The sequence below is a fragment of the Centropristis striata genome, chromosome 7, assembly GCF_030273125.1.
Source record: "Centropristis striata isolate RG_2023a ecotype Rhode Island chromosome 7, C.striata_1.0, whole genome shotgun sequence".
Taxonomy (NCBI): domain Eukaryota; kingdom Metazoa; phylum Chordata; class Actinopteri; order Perciformes; family Serranidae; genus Centropristis; species Centropristis striata.
In genome coordinates, this window is record NC_081523.1 from 32,368,030 (window position 1) to 32,386,404 (window position 18,375).

General features: G+C 38.1%; 1 protein-coding gene across 3 annotated transcripts in view; it reads right to left on the reverse strand.

Annotated features, from left to right (window-relative positions):
- fkbp15b (FKBP prolyl isomerase family member 15b) overlaps positions 1-17,879 on the reverse strand; it is a 33,060-nt gene extending 15,181 nt beyond the window's left edge. Inside the window, exons 1-21 of one of the 3 annotated variants that reach the window (XM_059337211.1) lie at positions 17,737-17,879; positions 14,594-14,697; positions 14,427-14,505; positions 14,085-14,154; positions 13,923-13,997; positions 11,995-12,093; positions 10,917-11,066; positions 10,738-10,806; positions 9,555-9,698; positions 8,878-9,026; positions 8,672-8,720; positions 8,464-8,580; positions 5,900-5,984; positions 5,666-5,766; positions 5,487-5,574; positions 4,252-4,361; positions 4,063-4,161; positions 3,803-3,897; positions 3,155-3,257; positions 1,613-1,645; positions 223-394 (exon numbers count right to left, since the gene is read on the reverse strand). In XM_059337211.1, the coding sequence (XP_059193194.1) occupies positions 223-394; positions 1,613-1,645; positions 3,155-3,257; positions 3,803-3,897; positions 4,063-4,161; positions 4,252-4,361; positions 5,487-5,574; positions 5,666-5,766; positions 5,900-5,984; positions 8,464-8,580; positions 8,672-8,720; positions 8,878-9,026; positions 9,555-9,698; positions 10,738-10,806; positions 10,917-11,066; positions 11,995-12,093; positions 13,923-13,997; positions 14,085-14,154; positions 14,427-14,505; positions 14,594-14,697; positions 17,737-17,786 (2,041 nt within the window). In that variant the 5' untranslated portion in view covers positions 17,787-17,879. Of the gene's footprint in view, positions 1-222; positions 395-1,612; positions 1,691-3,154; positions 3,258-3,802; positions 3,898-4,062; positions 4,162-4,251; positions 4,362-5,486; positions 5,575-5,665; positions 5,767-5,899; positions 5,985-8,463; positions 8,581-8,671; positions 8,721-8,877; positions 9,027-9,554; positions 9,699-10,737; positions 10,807-10,916; positions 11,067-11,994; positions 12,094-13,922; positions 13,998-14,084; positions 14,155-14,426; positions 14,506-14,593; positions 14,698-17,736 lie in introns of all 3 variants that reach the window. The other 2 variants (XM_059337210.1, XM_059337212.1) reach the window with 2 other exon arrangements.
- Between the last annotated feature and the right edge of the window lie 496 nt (positions 17,880-18,375).

The following is an 18,375-nucleotide window of genomic DNA, read 5'->3' on the forward strand; positions in this document are numbered from 1 at the left end:
CGACCCTGGGGACATGAAACTAATTCATTGAAAATCACTGGAACATAGGACATCATTACTCATCCTGTCAGCATTCTTCCATTTTATTGTTTTAAATATTTACTTCATTCATTAACTTATCTATTCCTCTAACCCCCCCTCTCAAACTAAATTTTAAAAAAAAGTAACTTTCGAGAAGGATGGGGTTATTGCAGGACTCTTGGATGAAACAAAAACACAAACCTTCCAGCTGTGTTTCCAGGGCAACGATGCCCTGGCAGTGCCTCTCACTGTCCTGCAGCGCCGAGCTCAGTTTACTCTGCAGCTCCCCAGACTTCTGCTGCTGAGCTGTCAATTCTAGTTGCAACTGAGACAGCTGGGCCGTGGATGAAGCCAGATCCTCCGTCAGACGGACCTGATGTAGATGCAGACAGACAAGGGGAGTGTTGAGGAGATGTACCAGTGAATGTCTACACTACAGTAGAGGAAAACCCAGACCACACAGAGACAGTGTATCAACATAGTGACAACCTAGATGAGTGGCTACTGGTGCTAGTGAGCACCGTGACCCTGTGGGAGAAAAATGGTGAATGATAGCTGATGGAAAGGAGACAGAAGACAAAAAAGTTAGTTCAAATGTCAATGAAATATGACATAAAAAGGATGACTCCAGTGGCAGCAGTCAGATCTGGGTCAAATAGTAGTTTCATATGATATTTCATACGTTGTGCAGCATGTTTGGAAGTGGTGCTTGATCAGAAAAAAATCAAACAGATTGTACGATCAGCTGTTAAAGCCCCCCTCCAGTGTATTTTTGGCATTTTTATGGTATTTACTATTTGCTAAATATTTTTGAGGGATAATTTTGTGCTCAAAGTTGCAAAAAGAGAAGAGAAGAGTTTGTTGTAGTCATTCTTCATCCTCCGAGCTTGTGAACGTTACTCTTATAATAATACGGTAATGCTAACTCATACGGACTGTGAGTTAGCTCTCCTAACGTTAGGAGATGGTCTTCATTTTAGTTTTTAGTTTCCTCCACCTGAGTTTATTATGTGTTATCTCTACAGTGGCGTGTGTGTTTGAAGTGAATGGGTGCAATCAACATAGTGGATAACATTAAATCCAACAACACACCCACTGTCAATCTCTCTCTTCACGCCATGGATTGCACAACTTTCAGCTCAGACACGACAAATTCAAGTTAGAGAAATGAGAATGATAAACAGTAAATGCAATAAATTTAGTGAAATATCACCGATTTCCTGTAAGTTAGCTGACGATGAGATCAAAGACAACGCTGACTGTTAAACAGGATGAAATACTGACTGGAGAGGGCTTTAAATTCCAGAATTGCAACCACAGGACATTTTAAATTATTTGCAGAGTTTGTCTACATTTACTACCGTCATTGTTTGGTTGAACTGAATATTTACTCGTTATCTCAAAATTGACTTCATTGCAAAATTTTGCAGCAGAAAGATTATGGCCTATATATTGCTCAAACCAGCTGCTGATTTGAAAATAATCCTCTGGAGCATTTAGAAAATTTCACTGTAAAAATTTTAATTTTTCTTCTTTTGAAGATACTATTTGACCGCAGTCTGGTAGCAGTACGCAGAGAAAACAGGCTCACCTGGCCGGAGCCCAGGTCCTGAGGCAGTGCATGCTGAGAAGAGAGAGCAGTGAATGCTAGATATTCCTCAGAGCAGCACTGCAGCGGCAGAGAGCAGTTGGCAAAGAGTGAAGCATGTATCATTAGCATCAGATTTGTAACAGGAAACAGACAGTAACTGATTAAATAAATACCAAACCCATATCCACTGACAGTGGTAAATATTAAGTGCATTACTGAAGCGAGCAGCTTTATGTGAAGTTCAGATTGCAGATCAGAAGATAATGATGCATGGACTCTTAAGTTACTATTCAAAATGTAACACTTATCTCTAATTCAGAACAAAGTATATCAGTTTGATGTCAATACTGAAAAGACCAAGACTTTTACTGAGCAGGACATTATACATTCATTAAATAAATGTTACAATATATGTTAGCCCCTTAGACGGTGTTCCCTCAGCCCTATGTTAGGGTTAGGGTTACGGCAATGCCACTGAACTTTGTCACTCCTTGTTTGGTGCCGCTGGGACCAGAAGTTCTGAACGACTAAAATCTTTCCTCCACAGTTTTCAGGTATCAAGCTTCCTTGAATAGCAGCTATTTTGGAAAGGAGGATGGGACAATTTAATCTGTTAAGAATAATAATGATTCTTTTTTTAAAGCTCTTTTTTCCATCTGTGAAAATGCAAATGCAAAACACAGGAAAGGGTTAAAAAAAAAAAAAAAGGTAAAAGTTCCAAGACAAAAACACAGGTTGCACTTTGGAAAATGACCTGTCAATCATACGCTGGCCCTGCTCTAAAGCATACCCTGCTTTATTGTCTGGTTTACCATAAAGCATCATAAACAAAATGAACCTCATGTTGTATTGAAGACTTGAAACTAGTAACTGAGACCATAAAACTCATTATGACAAGGTTTACTGAGGTACTCATTTAAGTGTGAAGTAGAGTCATTTTACTTTTGACATACAAATGGACTTCTTTTTGTAACCAGTGGAGTCGCCCTCTCCTGGCCATTAGATACAATACATGTTTGAGGCATTTGCGTATTGCCTTCACTTTTCAGTTATGGCTTTGCAGCTTGGTCAGCTCTCTGGTAGACAAACACTGTTTCTAAACTACCACAAACACATCTTTGGCATTTCCACTTGTATGCCTGGCCCCACCAGTGTATCAGTTGAGCTCCTCTGCGCCATTTACAGAATTTCTGGATGAGAGTGAAGAAATAAATATTCCCCAACGTTTTGTGAAAACCAAATCCAATCAGAAGGTACAGTTACAAACTGCAAGCTACATTGTTTATGTGATACTGTATTTAGACAGATCTGTCCCATTAAAGGCTCTGACCACCTGTACAACCAGTGGTCTGCAGCCATAAAGGCATGATCAGGCAAATCTAATTCAAATGTCAATACTCTGGAGTACGGATGGTTTTTGTCCATCACAAACTACTATCCTCTGACTAACAGCGTAGTCAGCATTACATGACAATATTGATGTGTGAATGCACACTCTACAAATCAATTGTTTCCTTTTTCACCATAAAAACACATTCTCACCTTGTCCTGCTCAGCCTGCAGTAATCTGGCCTGGTTCTGTTCACTGGATGACTTGAGGGAGTCATTTCTCTGTTCCATCAGCAGGTTACTCTGCTCCATGTACCTAGAAAACCACAGCATGGCTGCTCAAATACATTTAGACAGACAACTTACCTGAAACTTCCTTTAAACTACATGAGTCAGTTTGGGCTGTTGTCACTATTTGTCAAACAGATCAAATATCACAGTGTGACAGCGAGGAAGAGAAACCGACTACTGAAATATTTTCAGTCTTTTCAAAACACTCAGCACTCGTCTTTTTTTTTCTTTTTTTTCAAAAATCAGATAGTGGCCCAAAGAGTTTTAAAATAAAACAGACAAGAGACAATGCCTGTCCAAAAGAAAAACATTTCACAGAAAATTGAAATAGTTAAATAAAAAGAGTTTTATAATATGACCCTAATTTTATCCTAATAACCATTTTAAACTAAACTAAATGACAACATAAGTCACATAACGGTGGTTTAAAACATAAGAGCTCCGCATTGTCATAAGAGAGAGATTACATACATATACTGTACTTGACACCGCAAGTGACACAAGTCACAAGAAATAGTGTTAGGACATGACGTTCAGCCATAATTATGACTTTTTGACATTCAGACTCACCTCTGGTTCTGGTTGATGAGCTCCCCGATCTTACGGTTTTGCTCATCAATGCGAGAGCTTTTGTCAAAGACTTCCTTTTTCAAACATTCATTTTCCTAAAAATAAAATAAGAGCTTTCAGAACACAGTTTGATCCAGCTTTTGGTACCTTTGGTCCCAGTGCACCAAAAAGTTTGATAAGAGAATCATGTTTGGTTTAAAAAGAGCTGAGAAAAAACACTTGTGTAGGAGACTCCAAAGGCATGTTATATTCAGGTGTACCTGGACAATTCTTTGGATGTTGTGCATTATCATGGAGGTTTCCATTGACATACTTGGAACACCCATGGAAAGACTTCCATGCCTTTGAAGATCATCGATCTGTTGGTGTAAGAAAAAGAAAAGAACCAGATGTATCTCCTTTCTATTAAATACTCTTAATGAACACAGTCTTGTACACAGAGATGATACCTTTGAGGCCAGTTGATCCACTTTATCTGCAACTTTTCCGACAGATAAGCGGATCTCTGTGTTGTGTTGTCGGGCTTCAGTCATCAAAAAGGAAGTCACATCACTGGAGCCTAGCGAGAACATATTCACACAAGGTTTAAATCTTAAACAGTTTCACAATCTAAATCAAACTTGAAACAGTCTTCCAGCTGTATAGTTAATTAACATGGCTGCTGTTGCAGAAGAACCGCATCATGAAATAGACCTCGACCTGTTAGCATACCACCTCTTCTTTACATACATGCCTGCTTTATGATGATAACATGCAGTTTAAGACAAAAAACACATTGTTTTTCCAATTTTTTTTTGCCTATTGCATGAGTATTTCTGCATACTAGGGTCCCCAAACAGTCTATGAATGGCATAATTAGGTATCACTAGAAAGCTGAGACTATTTTGGATTAAATTAGCCTAATTGTATTCAATTGTGATGTTAGGCAACGTAGCCATTTCATTGTAGTGAGGGCATTTCTTCTTAACCTCACTTTATAAAATGAGCTCCTGTAATCTCCAGGATAATCACAGCCTCATGAAATGTCATGGAAAAGTTGAAAAGCATGAAAACTTTAGAGAACAGAATTGTTTGACATGCAATCACCGAAAATGCAGAAATAAAATCACAGCATGGATTTTTTTCAGTGTGTTCCAAAGGTCTTGGTGTATATTCTGGAGGGTTTTTTGACCATTTATTATGAAAAAAAAGTCTAATTCAGCACCAAATGTGTATAAAAAATAAAAAATAGTATCAACCCAAACATTGCTGCAACAATGAGTTGAACATGGAAATTGAATTCAGTAAGCCATACATTATGTTCTGAACCCTTATACACCTTAATTATGACAAATTTATGACCAGAACAACTTAACACACAGCGCTGAGCTGCATCTCAAAGTAATTTTCAAATTCACAGCTTCAATATAATGTACACCACTTCTATGTGGCATTAGTTGTTGACCTGCTATCTCCCCCTAAAAATCCACTGCCCCCCACCCCCAATTCTGAATAAAAGGGGGGCTTATGATAAGTAGATTTAAAGTTCAATGTGCAAATGTCTGTACCCTAAACTGTCAAGAGTTTAGGGTACAGCTTTACTATGAAAACTGCATTGCATTTTCCATGTCATTAAACATTTCCCACTGCATTAAACACTCCACTGGTTTGATCATAATGGTTTCATTGAATTGAACACTCTTACCCATGAATGGTACAGTTTGCGCAGGGTAGACTTGGCCAACAGGCTGCAGCTGAGATGGAGCCACAGAGGTGTGTGTATAGGAGTAAGGCTATAGAACAACATAATGCACTGAAATTACCAGATTTGTCCATGCTGAACTTACTGATGAGAAATTATTACAAAATGTGGCGAAATCTCACCTGAAATGCATGGGTGCTGCCTGACAGTCCAGGCTGTGGGGCAACAGCTGTCATGACAGGAAGTAAGGCAGCAGATGGAGCGGCGTGAGGATGAGGATGTACTGCAGGAAATTTCAAAATTCATTTCACAGCAATTCAGGAAATTTACCAAGACATTGTAAAACATACCATTGTGTCCTTTGTAATCCTGGGCTGCAAGAGAAATGCATATATACACATATGGAAGATGCTTACTGTGTGCTGAAGCTGGAGCAGCAGTGGACATCTGCACTGGAGATGGAGCCGCAGGCTGATCTTTCACTCTGCTGCCACTGGTGTCCTGGATTTCAATACAGTAGTGGAAGAAAGTCATTAATGACTCCAGATTTGATAGAGGGAACTCCAGGAATTTGAATTGAATCTCCATAATGGTGGAGTTTTTGCAAGAGACTGATTAGTCCAGTTAAGACCAAAATATCCTGACTTTCACACACGTTTTAAGTATGTAAAAATACTCAGCTATGATAATATCTTGTTTAACATGTTTTTTTCACATAAAAAGGCATGACAAAGATCCGCAAAGGGGGTGAAAGCACATTTATTCTTTCTCCCCATCGAGAAAACTTTGGTGTCTGGCCCACCACCGTTGCTTCTGTTAGGTTGACTGGTGAAAGAGCAATGCATTAGTGTAAACATCACAGAGATTCAGCCATACAGGTACATCTCAAAAAATTAGAATACCATGAAAAAGTTAAATTTTTTTGGTCAATTATTTCAGAAAGTGAAACTCATATATTATATAGGTTCATTATGCATAGAGTGAAATATTTCAAGCCCATTTTTCTTGTAATTTTGATGATTCTGGCTTTGAGATAATGAAAACCCAAAACTCAGTGTCTCAGGAAATTAGAATATTGTGAAAGAGTTCAATATTGGAGTCCACAGTCAGTCAGCGGTGATTTGGGGCCATGTCCTCTGCTGCTGTTGGTCCACTGTGTTTTCTGAAGACAACAGTCAACATAGAAGCCATCTACCAGGACATTTTAGAGCTCTTCATGCTTCCACAAGCTTTATGGAGATGCTGATTTCATTTTCCAGCAGGACTTGGCACCTACCCACACTGGCAGAGGTACCAAAAGCTGGTTTAGAGACCATGGTGTTACTGGACTGGACTGGCCAGCACAGTGGGCTGACCTGAACCCCATAGGAGTCTATGGGCTGTTGTCAAGAGGAAGGTGAGAGACACCAGATGACCTGAAGGCTGCTATAAAAGCAACATGGTGCTGTAGGCTGATCTCCTCCATGCCACCAAGTATCAATGCAGTAATTCATGCAAAAGGAGCCCAACCAAGTATTGAGTGAATAGAAATGAAGATACTTTTTCAGGAGCCTGACATTTGTGTTTAAAATGTCCTTTTTCTTTATCGATCTTATGTAATATTCTAATTTTCTGAGACACTGAGTTTTGTGTTTTCATTATCTGTAAGTCATAATCATCAAAAATACAAGAAATACAGGCTTGAAATATTTCACTCTATGTGTAATGAGTCTATATAATATACAAGTTTCACTGTCTGAAAATATTGACAAAAAATATTGAACTTTTTCACAATATTCAAATTTTTTGAGATGTACCTATACATGTTTGAGGTCAGTTAGGCGCAGACTCAGAAAAGGTATCTCTGTACTGAGAAGTCTGCTCTGCACTGAAGGTTTCTGGTTCCTTCTTCAGCCTTTCCATATTAGACAGATATTGGCATGGTGGCATACCAAATCTAACTTTTCCAGTGTACATTTGAATCTAATTTTTTGGGGAAGTGCACAGACTCCCCCTTCAGTATAAAAATGTTATAACACCTTTCTACAAGACAGCAGAGGTCGGACATTGTAAGGAACATTAGTGAAAGAGTTAATTAAATTTGGGTCAACCTTCAAAAAGCTTGCTACACTTCCCATGCAACTCAAATGCATTTTTCATTCAACCATACCCGTCTTGTAAATTCTGACATCTTTCTAACTCGACACATCCAGACTGTAATGAAGCAAAAACATTTCTAGTCTCCACGCAAGTGATGTAACTTGAGTAATTTTCTCAAACTCCATGAAACTCCTCCAGATCTTTGAAACTGTATGATTTGTACACTGACTGACATGTAAAGTTCTTGGAGTGCCCCTTAAAGGAAAGTTTAGAGCAACTTTTTACATGCACTTTAAAATATATACTTAATTTTTGGTGGGATATTTGAGGAAAAAAAAACAACTGTCCTGCATGCTTAAATAGGCCATAAATAATGAAATGAATTATGGTTGAATTCCATAAAACTGCTTCAATTTTAAGGTCCTGGTACTATGGTACTATTCATGCCAGCTCATCAGTGACACCTGTCATTTTCAGTGTCATTAATCCACGTTTGGTAGCAGCCCAACTGATATTGAATTGAGTCAAAATTAGTGTGAGCTCTATAGCACAGAGGAATAAGATATATTAGGCTTTGATACACACACGCAATCCTTAATACTGTAGCATAAATTCACTGTTGGTTTTTGCCTTTTCATTAAATTTGTTGACAATAAGAACAAGCCTCCAGAGTTCATCTTTACCATCCACAGAAAAACTTCTGCTGGGGCGTCCCCGGTGGCACACCTGGTAGAGTGCATACCATAGAGGCATTGTCCTCGTAAGCGGGCGGCCCGGGTTCGAATCTGACTCGGAGCCCTTTCCCACATGTCTTCCCCTCTGTCTCATCAATAAAAAAGCCCAAAAATGGCCAAAAAAATATGTAAAAAAAAAAAAAAAAAAAAAACTTCCGCTGTCTCACCTCGAGCTCAGAATCACTGGATTCGGGCTGACTGGCTGCTCCTGTCAGAAAGGGCAACATGGGCTGGCCCATCTTTGCCATGCGAGATATCAGCTTGGCTTTTGTGGCGTCTGGATTCTGAAATTTTGCAAAGAAAGCTTCCATCAATTCAGCCACAAAATAGTTGAATACAATTATCATATTATCGTGTTTAGAAAAGGGTTCTTACCGCCAACTGTTCACTCAGCGAGTTTGACTTTGCACGAAGAGGTGGCTCCCTGTTAAATAAATAAATAAATAAATAAATAAATAAATAAATAGATAGATAGATAGATAGATAGATAGATAGATAGATAGATAGACAAGGTTGGAGACAAATCATCTTCAGCGACAAAAAAGTTCAGGAAAATGATGTTTCTTGAGGTGTAAACTCACCCTGGTCTGCCTGGACCGGAGGCGGCCGCCTGTACTAGAGGCTCTGGGACTAGATTCTCCACACTGGGGGCTGGGGAAGGAACAGGGGAGGGAGCAGCAGAGTCTCTGGAGCTGCTACCAACAGACCCATTGTCTTTGGAAAACTTCACCTAAGACACAGCAGAATCAAAATAAGCTTCAATTCACACCTCACTTACATTAAAAGCAACTAGAAGGAAAGAGATCAGGGGCCGGATTCACAAAACATTCTTAAGAATGAATGAATGTATCACATAAAGCTTATTCTGGCAGTTGACAGATGTAGATGAAGAAATGTCCTTTCAGTCTGTGTGACATTTAGGCCTATTCCTAGATTACACTACAATGTACTCTTAGTAAATCACGGAGGCAGTAGTTGTATTTGATACTACTTAATTAGTGATCTAGCAATCTTAAGTAAAAAAATCTAAGAACTTCCTAAGTGAGAAAACGAAGAAGTTCCTAAGACATACGACAATTCTTAAGAAAAAAATGGTGAATAGCATTTAAGAACATTCTTAGGAACATCCTCATTTTTTTCCTTAAGAATTTTCTTAAGTTTTATCTTAAGAACACTTTTGTGAATCCGGCCCCAGGTATGTTAAACAAGGTCAAACACAAGAGCAGGTGGATGAAGAAAATTGTTCAGTGTGTGTTACCCGTCGAAGCTCCACTTCAAAGATAAGAGTGCTGTTAGCCGGGACACGGTTAGGGACTCCCTTTGATCCATAAGCTTGGTTTGGTGGGATGACAATGAGCCGCCGGCCTGCCTTCTTCAACCCAAGCATTCCTTCCTCCCAGCCCTGCTTATACACACACATGGTTATAATACATAGTAATAATAATGTAATAAAAGTATCCAACAATACATTATAATTGTTATAAATTCCCTTTGTGACCAGCAAATACACCCTATTAATCTGTTAATTTGATTATATTGATATTGTTGATTTAAACAGGTTAATAATTTATTCAGGCACTTTTTAGTTCAGTCTGTTTGAGTCAGGCAGTTTACAGGGCAGCTATGTTTACGTTCGGGGGTCCGTAGAATCAGCATGTGTTGAACAATGTGTGCATGTACTGACCTGCTGCTGAAAAAGTTTAAGATAAAGAAGTTAAAGTCAAAACGGTGTCCTTATTCCCTAACCGGAGTACGCTCACGGGTGAAGAGTCCCAGCACAACACTTTCCCCCTATAGTTCTTTAATAATAATAATAATAATAATAATATGATAATAATAATATGATAATGTATTTTTATTAACTCAAATATTTGTTTTCCTCCGAGAGGACTGTTGATTATGAGAGGGAGGGATGGGTTTTATGACTGTCTGTTGTTGTGTTCATTGTGTATTACTTTTTGAAAAAACTCAATAAATAAGAAAGAAATAATGAACATGATGCATCCACAGTTTAGGCTGGTCATTTACAGACTAGCTGGTTAATTTTCCAAAACAAAGCAAGGCCGATCATCATATCTACATTTTCAATGACTTGTCAAAAAGTGGCTCTTGCTTGTCCGCTGATGTGATAGCAACATGTGATATCCAAACATCTTTCTCAACATTATCCATATCACATTTATGGAAATAAAACATATTGCAATGTTTAATTTCAGCATCACCCAGTCCATTCTCTACCACCAGACGTTATATTGATGGGGAACAGTGAACTTGTTTAGTGGTAAAATACAATATTTCCTGTTTACAAGAATTATGCATCTCTCCTGAAAACGGAATTATTAGTAAAAATTAGATACCACTGGATAAAAAGATGCATTTATTTAGTTTGGGGATTAAACTAAAGCTGCCATTCTTATTTAGTACTGCATGTTTTCACTCACTTTGATCACTTTTCCAGCTCCAATTTTTAGCCGCAGCAACTTGTCCTTGTTCTGGTTGGAGTCAAACATCTGAAATTACATTTAATGTTCAATGAGCTGTGTTCCATCAAATAATAAAAATCCATATTGACTGGAAACAAATGAACAAAATGTATTAAATAACGGTGAAAGTGTGCAACCTGTCCAATGGCGTGGTTCTGCAGGAGCCAGCCTGTGTACACCACCTCCAAAGAGTCTCCATTCTCCACCGCCTGGCCCTCGCCAACACTCAGATCCTGAACCACAACAGCATCCAAGGAAACTACACTGTTCGCTTTCGCCAAGCACACCTGATGCACAGAAAGTAAAGGAGTCATCATCATATAAACAACATAATTTGTGCAATTTGACAAAAGTGTATATGTAATGTAGGTCAGAATGATACAGGGGTCGTGAAGATCATCCTGATACTTGTGTTGCCAACACAGACTGTTTGATAAGTTTCTCATTCCATGTGTCAAACAATAATCACAAACTGAGGCCCCGTTTGCACGAGGACGCTTGCGGGTAAAAACGACAAAATATTTTATCGGAAGTGCCTTTCGTTTAGACGGTGACGGCGTTTTTGGGGCTTAAAAACGCAAAAATCTGAAACCACCTTCCAAAGTGGAAAAGCTGAATCCGCTCCGCCGTAGCGTGTCCGTCTACACTGACAAGACGCAAAACTCTGCTCAGATCTGCTCACGTCACGTATGTGTTTACGTCACATGCTCCAATACAGGAAAATAAACAAACGTGGGATTATTTCTATGCATCGGACCTTCAAGCTGCTCTGGCAGCTCTAATAAAGTTACAGGAGTCTTTCCACCAAATGTACAGGATATGTAGAGATAGTATTAGTGAACAGAGAAGGATCTGGAATTACCTCTATCACATTTTGGATGCAGCAATTGGTCGGAGGTGAGCCAGATGGCTTTGGACCTGGGAGATCTAGTGGATGGTGGAGAACTTTGTGGAAGGAGTAGCTGATGAAAATACGTGGTGTGAAAACTTCCACATGCCCAAAGATGCTCTTATCGCTTAAAGTGATGTCGCCTGGCTGCATACAATCCAATTCCACGCACTTTTGCGTCACCGTATACAGCAGATTTCCTCCCGAAAACGCTCGTCTAAACGCGGAATAAAAAGTGAAGACGCAACGCCACTTTTGCGTCTTCTGTTCAGACCGTCATCATGTAAACAGAGCCTTAGTTGCAGGTCTGCTCCTGTGTCACTCACCTCTTTGCAGAAGACTGATGAAGCTTTCTCTGATTCAAAAGTCAGGGACCAGTTCTGCCTTTGCTCATCATAAAATGTGTAGTAATTGTTTGGCTGTACCTGCAGGAGAAAAACAGTATGTGGTCAGGGACAAGACGTGGAACACTTGAGTCCATGGTGAATCCTTTTTCATCAGCAATTTGCTGATATTGAAAGACTTTTGAAGCAATGGGGATGGGGATAATACATATACAACACAGAACACTTGACATTATGAGCACAGATCTCAATAAATCCCTCTCGTCTATTAAGTGTAAACTTACAGCTAGATTTATTTTGGTTGTTATCATGTATGACCAAAGAGATTGGTATCTTTTTATTTATTTATTTAAAAGCATAATATTTTAAAGATGCATACCAGTTTTATATTAGATTACATCTAAATAAGAAACCTTGGAGTCACGTAGAGCTAAGTTGTTAAACTTCTTTTCTTAGCAAGAAACTAAATTTACTATTTAATTGAAGCCATGAAGAACACCGTGTTGTAATATTCAGTTTTCCAGGGAAAAGCTCAGTGCCAAAATAAAAGGAAATGACAACAGCTTTATGGCTCTATGGTGTCCTCTGATAAGTCACTTGCCCACTGATTCCAAAGCTTTAGACAAACCTCCATCAGCAGATGGACTTTGCTCAGTTGTCACTGGTGAGGCTCAATTGTTATTGTGAGAGTGTAACTAAGCATGGAGCTTCTGCCAAGTAACAGACTTCTTTGCTCTAAGAGACACAGTTGGTTCAATTAAAGCAGGTGAGTCAAAAGATCTTTCAATTTGTCAATAATTCTGTTCAAATTACTAACTGAATCTACTAAATACATTTGCAAACTTAGTTTTTTTTAAAGGGTTTTAAATGTTATTTTTTTCTTATTTCATTAATTATTCTGTCTGATTATCATACTCTCACTGACAGTTCATTTCTACAGTTTCCATTTATGTGATGAGCAGTGTGCCACCGAACATTTCAGGAAAGAGGAACTCTGATTGCTCTGCTGTTATGTGTCATCAGAAGTCAAAGAAAGATTTTTTCCCCCCACAACAGAAACATGACATCACATCCTGTCACAGGGCAGACGACTCTTTGAATGTTAATGTCATTTGACCATGGCTTCTGAGCTCCTGCTGCTGTATTACTTTGTCACAATTTTTTTGTACATTTCAATTTGAAACATCAAATTTTCAAAAACTCATTCGAGGAAACATTGCTTGCATTTTTTAAAACACAGTACAAGCTTAGAACACATTAATAAAATAAAATAAATACAGGGGTTGACTTTCAACAAGGTGCGCGTAATAAAAGAAAACAGGATTGCATCCTAAAAGACAAGAGACCTAGACATTGTTTCATACAAATCAGTTATGGACTGGTTATGTTCCATTAATGTCTTCAGGGATGTTATATCATTTTTAATTAAATTTTTAAAACAATTTATGGTGGGTTTGCTGTTTTTACATTTATTCTTGTGTATATGATATTTTCCCATAATAAGAATTATGTTCACCATTTTGGATATCGTTTTTGGCAGACCATCCATATAAATCATCTCTTGAAATTTGTTAATCCCAATATTTAACCATCTATAAACATCATGCTGCATTACATTTCAATCCATTCAGAATAGCTTTTTACAACTTCTTAAATCTTATGAATTCATTAGAATTAAACAATATAGATGTTTACAAATATTGCAGTGACACACAAGACTCCAAAGACGAATGCAATCTCAATATAATGTCTAACATACTTTGGAGTGTGACAAATTCATTCATATTTACAAAAAATGCAATTAGTATGTATAATTATTTGACTTTTACCACTTTTGACTTTTTCCTAGTGTACTGAATATTCCTATTAAAATAACTTTACTTTAAAAGTAACTTTATGTCTCCACTCACCGTGAAAACAAAGCCCACATGAATCTTGGCAGCGGCAACTTGTTTCTGTTGGCTCAAGTACAGAAGCAGCTTGTACTGCAGAAAAGAAGAGGTGCATTATTCATAAAAATCAAAAGTCACACCAGTAATCTCAAACAAGTGACCAATTAGCAAACCTCCAACCTCTTTTGTTGTATGGTTGCCCAGTACGGCTGCTCCCAGCTTTCCCTGCTTCACATACTGTCCATTAATACTACACATGGGACAAAAGTGGCAGAACAGCTTTTCACTTGACTTGGCACAAGATGATTTGGGGAGACGTGACTTCATTAATGCACTTTGTTATCGAAAGCATTGTATAGTTACAGTTTTTACATTTTGAAAAAAAAAAAAAAGTATGAAAAATGTTTGCAGCTCACAGACTATTCACATTTAGAAAGTACATGGTAAAAAGCTGAAAGATTCCAAGAAGCACTTCAAGCTACATTCCAATGTTTTTTAAAATAATAAAAACTGGGTCCTCACTATCTGAAGGCTTGGACTGCTGTAGCAAATAACACTGCAGGAGCTCCAGGTGGTGGGGCTGGTTTCTGGGTGGCTGGTGCTGTAAATGGACAAACGTCATAATACGGTCATTCTCAACGTCACGGCTGAATCTGATGTCACTGACGTCTCTACTGTGATTATCTTACCTGAATTGGAGCTCTTTCTCGGCTGTTTCGGTGCCGTGTACTGAAAGGACTCGTTCCCCTGACTGCCTTCCTGGTCAAGTCCAAACAGGGAGGCCAACTTGGCACTGCAAGGAAAACAAGTGTAAAGAACACCTAGTTATGGTTATGGATGCCATGAAATGTATGATCTGCGATTATCTTCATGGAATAAAAATATCCTGGCCTCTGAGATAAGATATGGCTTTTGATGCAGCACCGTGCAGCGAGGCTAGCTCCTACTCATAAGGGTAGAGCTGCTCATACAAGCCTTTCATCTTCATTCCAGGTTTTATTTTACCTGCCTGCCAAAATTCAACAGTAACAACAATTTAATCAAGTGCACTCTCTTTCAATTGGTGTATAAAATGTAAGGAAGGGGTTAGAAAGACCATTACAAAAAAAAAAACCTTAACCCACGGTCCACTTACCGGCATTATTTGAACCTTTATACATCTATTCTATTCTGATTGTTTACCAAATATATTTTAAATGCAACTAACTAACTAACTAACTAACTAACTAACTAACTAAATCTCATGATCTGAGGCTGATAACCCCATGGCAATTAACAAATCCAGTTGTTTTCTTGTTTTTTTGGTTTGAGCTTTTCTGAGATGTTTTTCTATGAAAAAGAAAAAGTTGTTATTCTAACAAACAGTTGTCTGCCAAAAAATCTTGACTCAATGTTCACATCCAAACTTTTCTTCCTCAGAAGATTAAGTTTGCTTAGCATCACAGGGCTATTTTTTTGGTCAAACTACTTATTATTTATATTTTTTAAACCAGCATACATCTAAAGAACTATTTTTTTTATGGTCAACAAATCAACAAGGGTTGAAGTCTGGAAACAACTAGACCATTACTACATCATTACAACTACTACTTCAATCATAAGCATCATTCTCATTATTTGCAACATTTGGGATCAAACCAGTGAGGCTAGACCAACATTTCTGCAAATCCTCTTTGGTTTCAAAACAAGATAAGCTTTGGAAAACTGCCTGACTAACTCGTACTGACCCCTGGAACTCCTTCCACTGGTAATCACCGGTATCTCCCAAAACTGACATGTTGAAAGCCTTGAGGCCTTCATCTCCGATGGTAAGGAACTGGGGTGAGAAGGTGCAGTCAGTTTGCATGTGTGTGAGTCAAGCTCCTTCTAGTATATGTTGCAAAGCTTCAGTCCTGGGATAGCCCTGATCTCTCGTATCCTGGTGCAGTCACACCACCGTGGTAGATTCAACAGCATAGCAGACGAAGAAAGTGAGGCGTCCTGACTAAGAAGTGGACTCAGCAGAGAGGGCTGTGGCAAAATGCTTCACCTTACTCCTCTAACAGGCAGCATGTGATAGGAATTAGGCGCCATAACACTCCTCCCTCTGCAACATGTCCTACACTGGCTGATTATTCCACCAGCTCATACACATACCCATGCTGCGCTGCTATCACGCAATGGCCATACAGCGTCAGAAAGCACAACACGGTTGTCAGTCTGAAAATGCAGCGAAGCTGTAACTGAATGCCTCATAATTGAGAACCAAGATGTATAAATAGTAGTAGTAATAACAGTTAGTCTGTCTCGTAATGAAAAGGTCACAGGAACTAGTTTGTGAACATCATAACCTCCATTATAAGTGGCTTTCTTTTACAAAATGGACATAAACATAGAAAATAAAAAATGTAACAACAATATCCTTAATTCCATACAATTAACAATCTTTGAGTACTTTGAGCTAGATCCAGGGGTATGGTTTATCAAGCAATAAAAGAAAACCTCAAAAGACAAAGTTTGAAGTTATAAAATGACCTTTAGTCATTCACAGCGTAAAGTCATTGTTTGCCTAAGAGGAACTTGTGACCTTAGTCGCTTTATATGAAAGTAATTCAAATTTCAGCACAGACATGAACACACCAGGCAGTATGAGACACTTCATTTATCTATATTTTAAAAGTACTTGGCTGCGCTAACACAACAATAAAGTAAGTCGACTGTATAAATTGATAACTAATCAGAGCAGCAGTGTGGAACCACCAGAGATACGTAGGTATGAAATCAGTGCAAGTATCATATGACTTGTTATAACGCTCCGTGAACTAGGCACTGGTTAGTTTATAAAACAGTCATGGAATAAGTCAACTCTTAGCTTTCATGGAATATTTTGCTCTCTAATTTGAAGATTTTTTAAAAGTCTCATCAAATATCTATCAGTGAGCAGTAGTGGAATGTAACTAAGTACATTTACTCAAGTACTGTACTTAAGTACAATTTTAAGATACTTGTACTTTACTTGAGTATTTCCATTTTATGTAACTTTATACTTCTACTCCACTCCACTACTTTTTAGGCAAATATCGTACTTTTTACTCCACTACATTTAGCTGACAGCTTTAGTTACTTTTCAGGTCGAGATTTAATATAAAAACATGGTCAATTTAAAGTGATTAGACTTTTTTCTTGTTTTTACTAAATTAAATCTTACAACAGTATATCAAGTAATTAAATATGCCCTGCCTTTACAAAATTAAAACGCTGCTTAAATGCATCAATACAAATAATGTAATAATATATTTAGAATATATAAAAAACCGTCTGAGTGGGTCCATTCGGCATAACGAGTACTTTTACATTTAATACCTATAGTATATTTTGATGTTGATACTTTTGTACTTTTACTTCAGTAAGATTTGAATGGAGGACTTTTACTTGTAGTGGAGTATTTTCACAGTGTGGTATTAGTACTTTTACTTTAGTATGGGATCTGAATACTTTTTCCACCACTGTCAGTGAGTATTGGTGGTTACGTTAACTTAAGTTAGATAACGGGACTTTTCTCTTAAATCTGAGGTAATTCGGCACACACGTATCCAACTTAATATTAAATCCCATCCATCTGAAGTGGTCCATCGTGCTTCTTTTGCTATTTTGAATTGAGGAACAACTTAAAAATATCCGTCTAGACTTAACGGTATAAAAGTAAACGGTTATAACCTACAAACAAGGTCGCAATATACTGTCAGAATTGAAATGAGATTTGGCTCTGACATGAGCAGCTAACCGTGGCTAAATGGAAGTGAGCTATCTCAAAGCCCAGCTGCATCAGCTGGGTGGACACAAACAAACTCACCCTCCTGTGGGAGACAAGAAGTCCCCGTCTTCATCGTCTCCGCCGAACATGTTTTTAGTCTGAAGCCTTTTTTTTTGTTAAATAAAACAAATGCACAATTGGGTTAGCTGTTTTTACATGACTAGTTTGTTGAAATGTGACTTCCCCTTCCTGTTTGTGGGTGAATCAGCTGACTTTCCACCTGACCCGAATTAAATGAGCGCGAGCTACCACTGGAGAGCGCCAAAGACTACTAGACCATTAGAAATGGTTGGGACAGGTCTCACGAATATTTAGATGCACTTTAACACAAAATCCGACTGTTTTGCCCCTTGATCCATCCAAACATGAAATTGGCCAAATTTGTTTCTCTTCTACACGCAACAATAACCGAAAAATACGTTCACTGTTTCAGAAAGAAGTTGTATCAACCCCCTACATCATTGCTTATTGGAATAATTTTATTGATAACCTTAATTGGGAGAAGATTTGGAATTTGCCAGCAAAATATATAGTCAACAATAAGATCAAAGAAATTTCTTTTAAAATAATTCACAGAATCTAGGCCTACCCCACTAAAATTTTTCTTCAACGTTTTAAAAAAGATTTAGATTTGAATTGCTTTTTTTGTGAAGGACACCCTGAAAGTATTTTTCATTT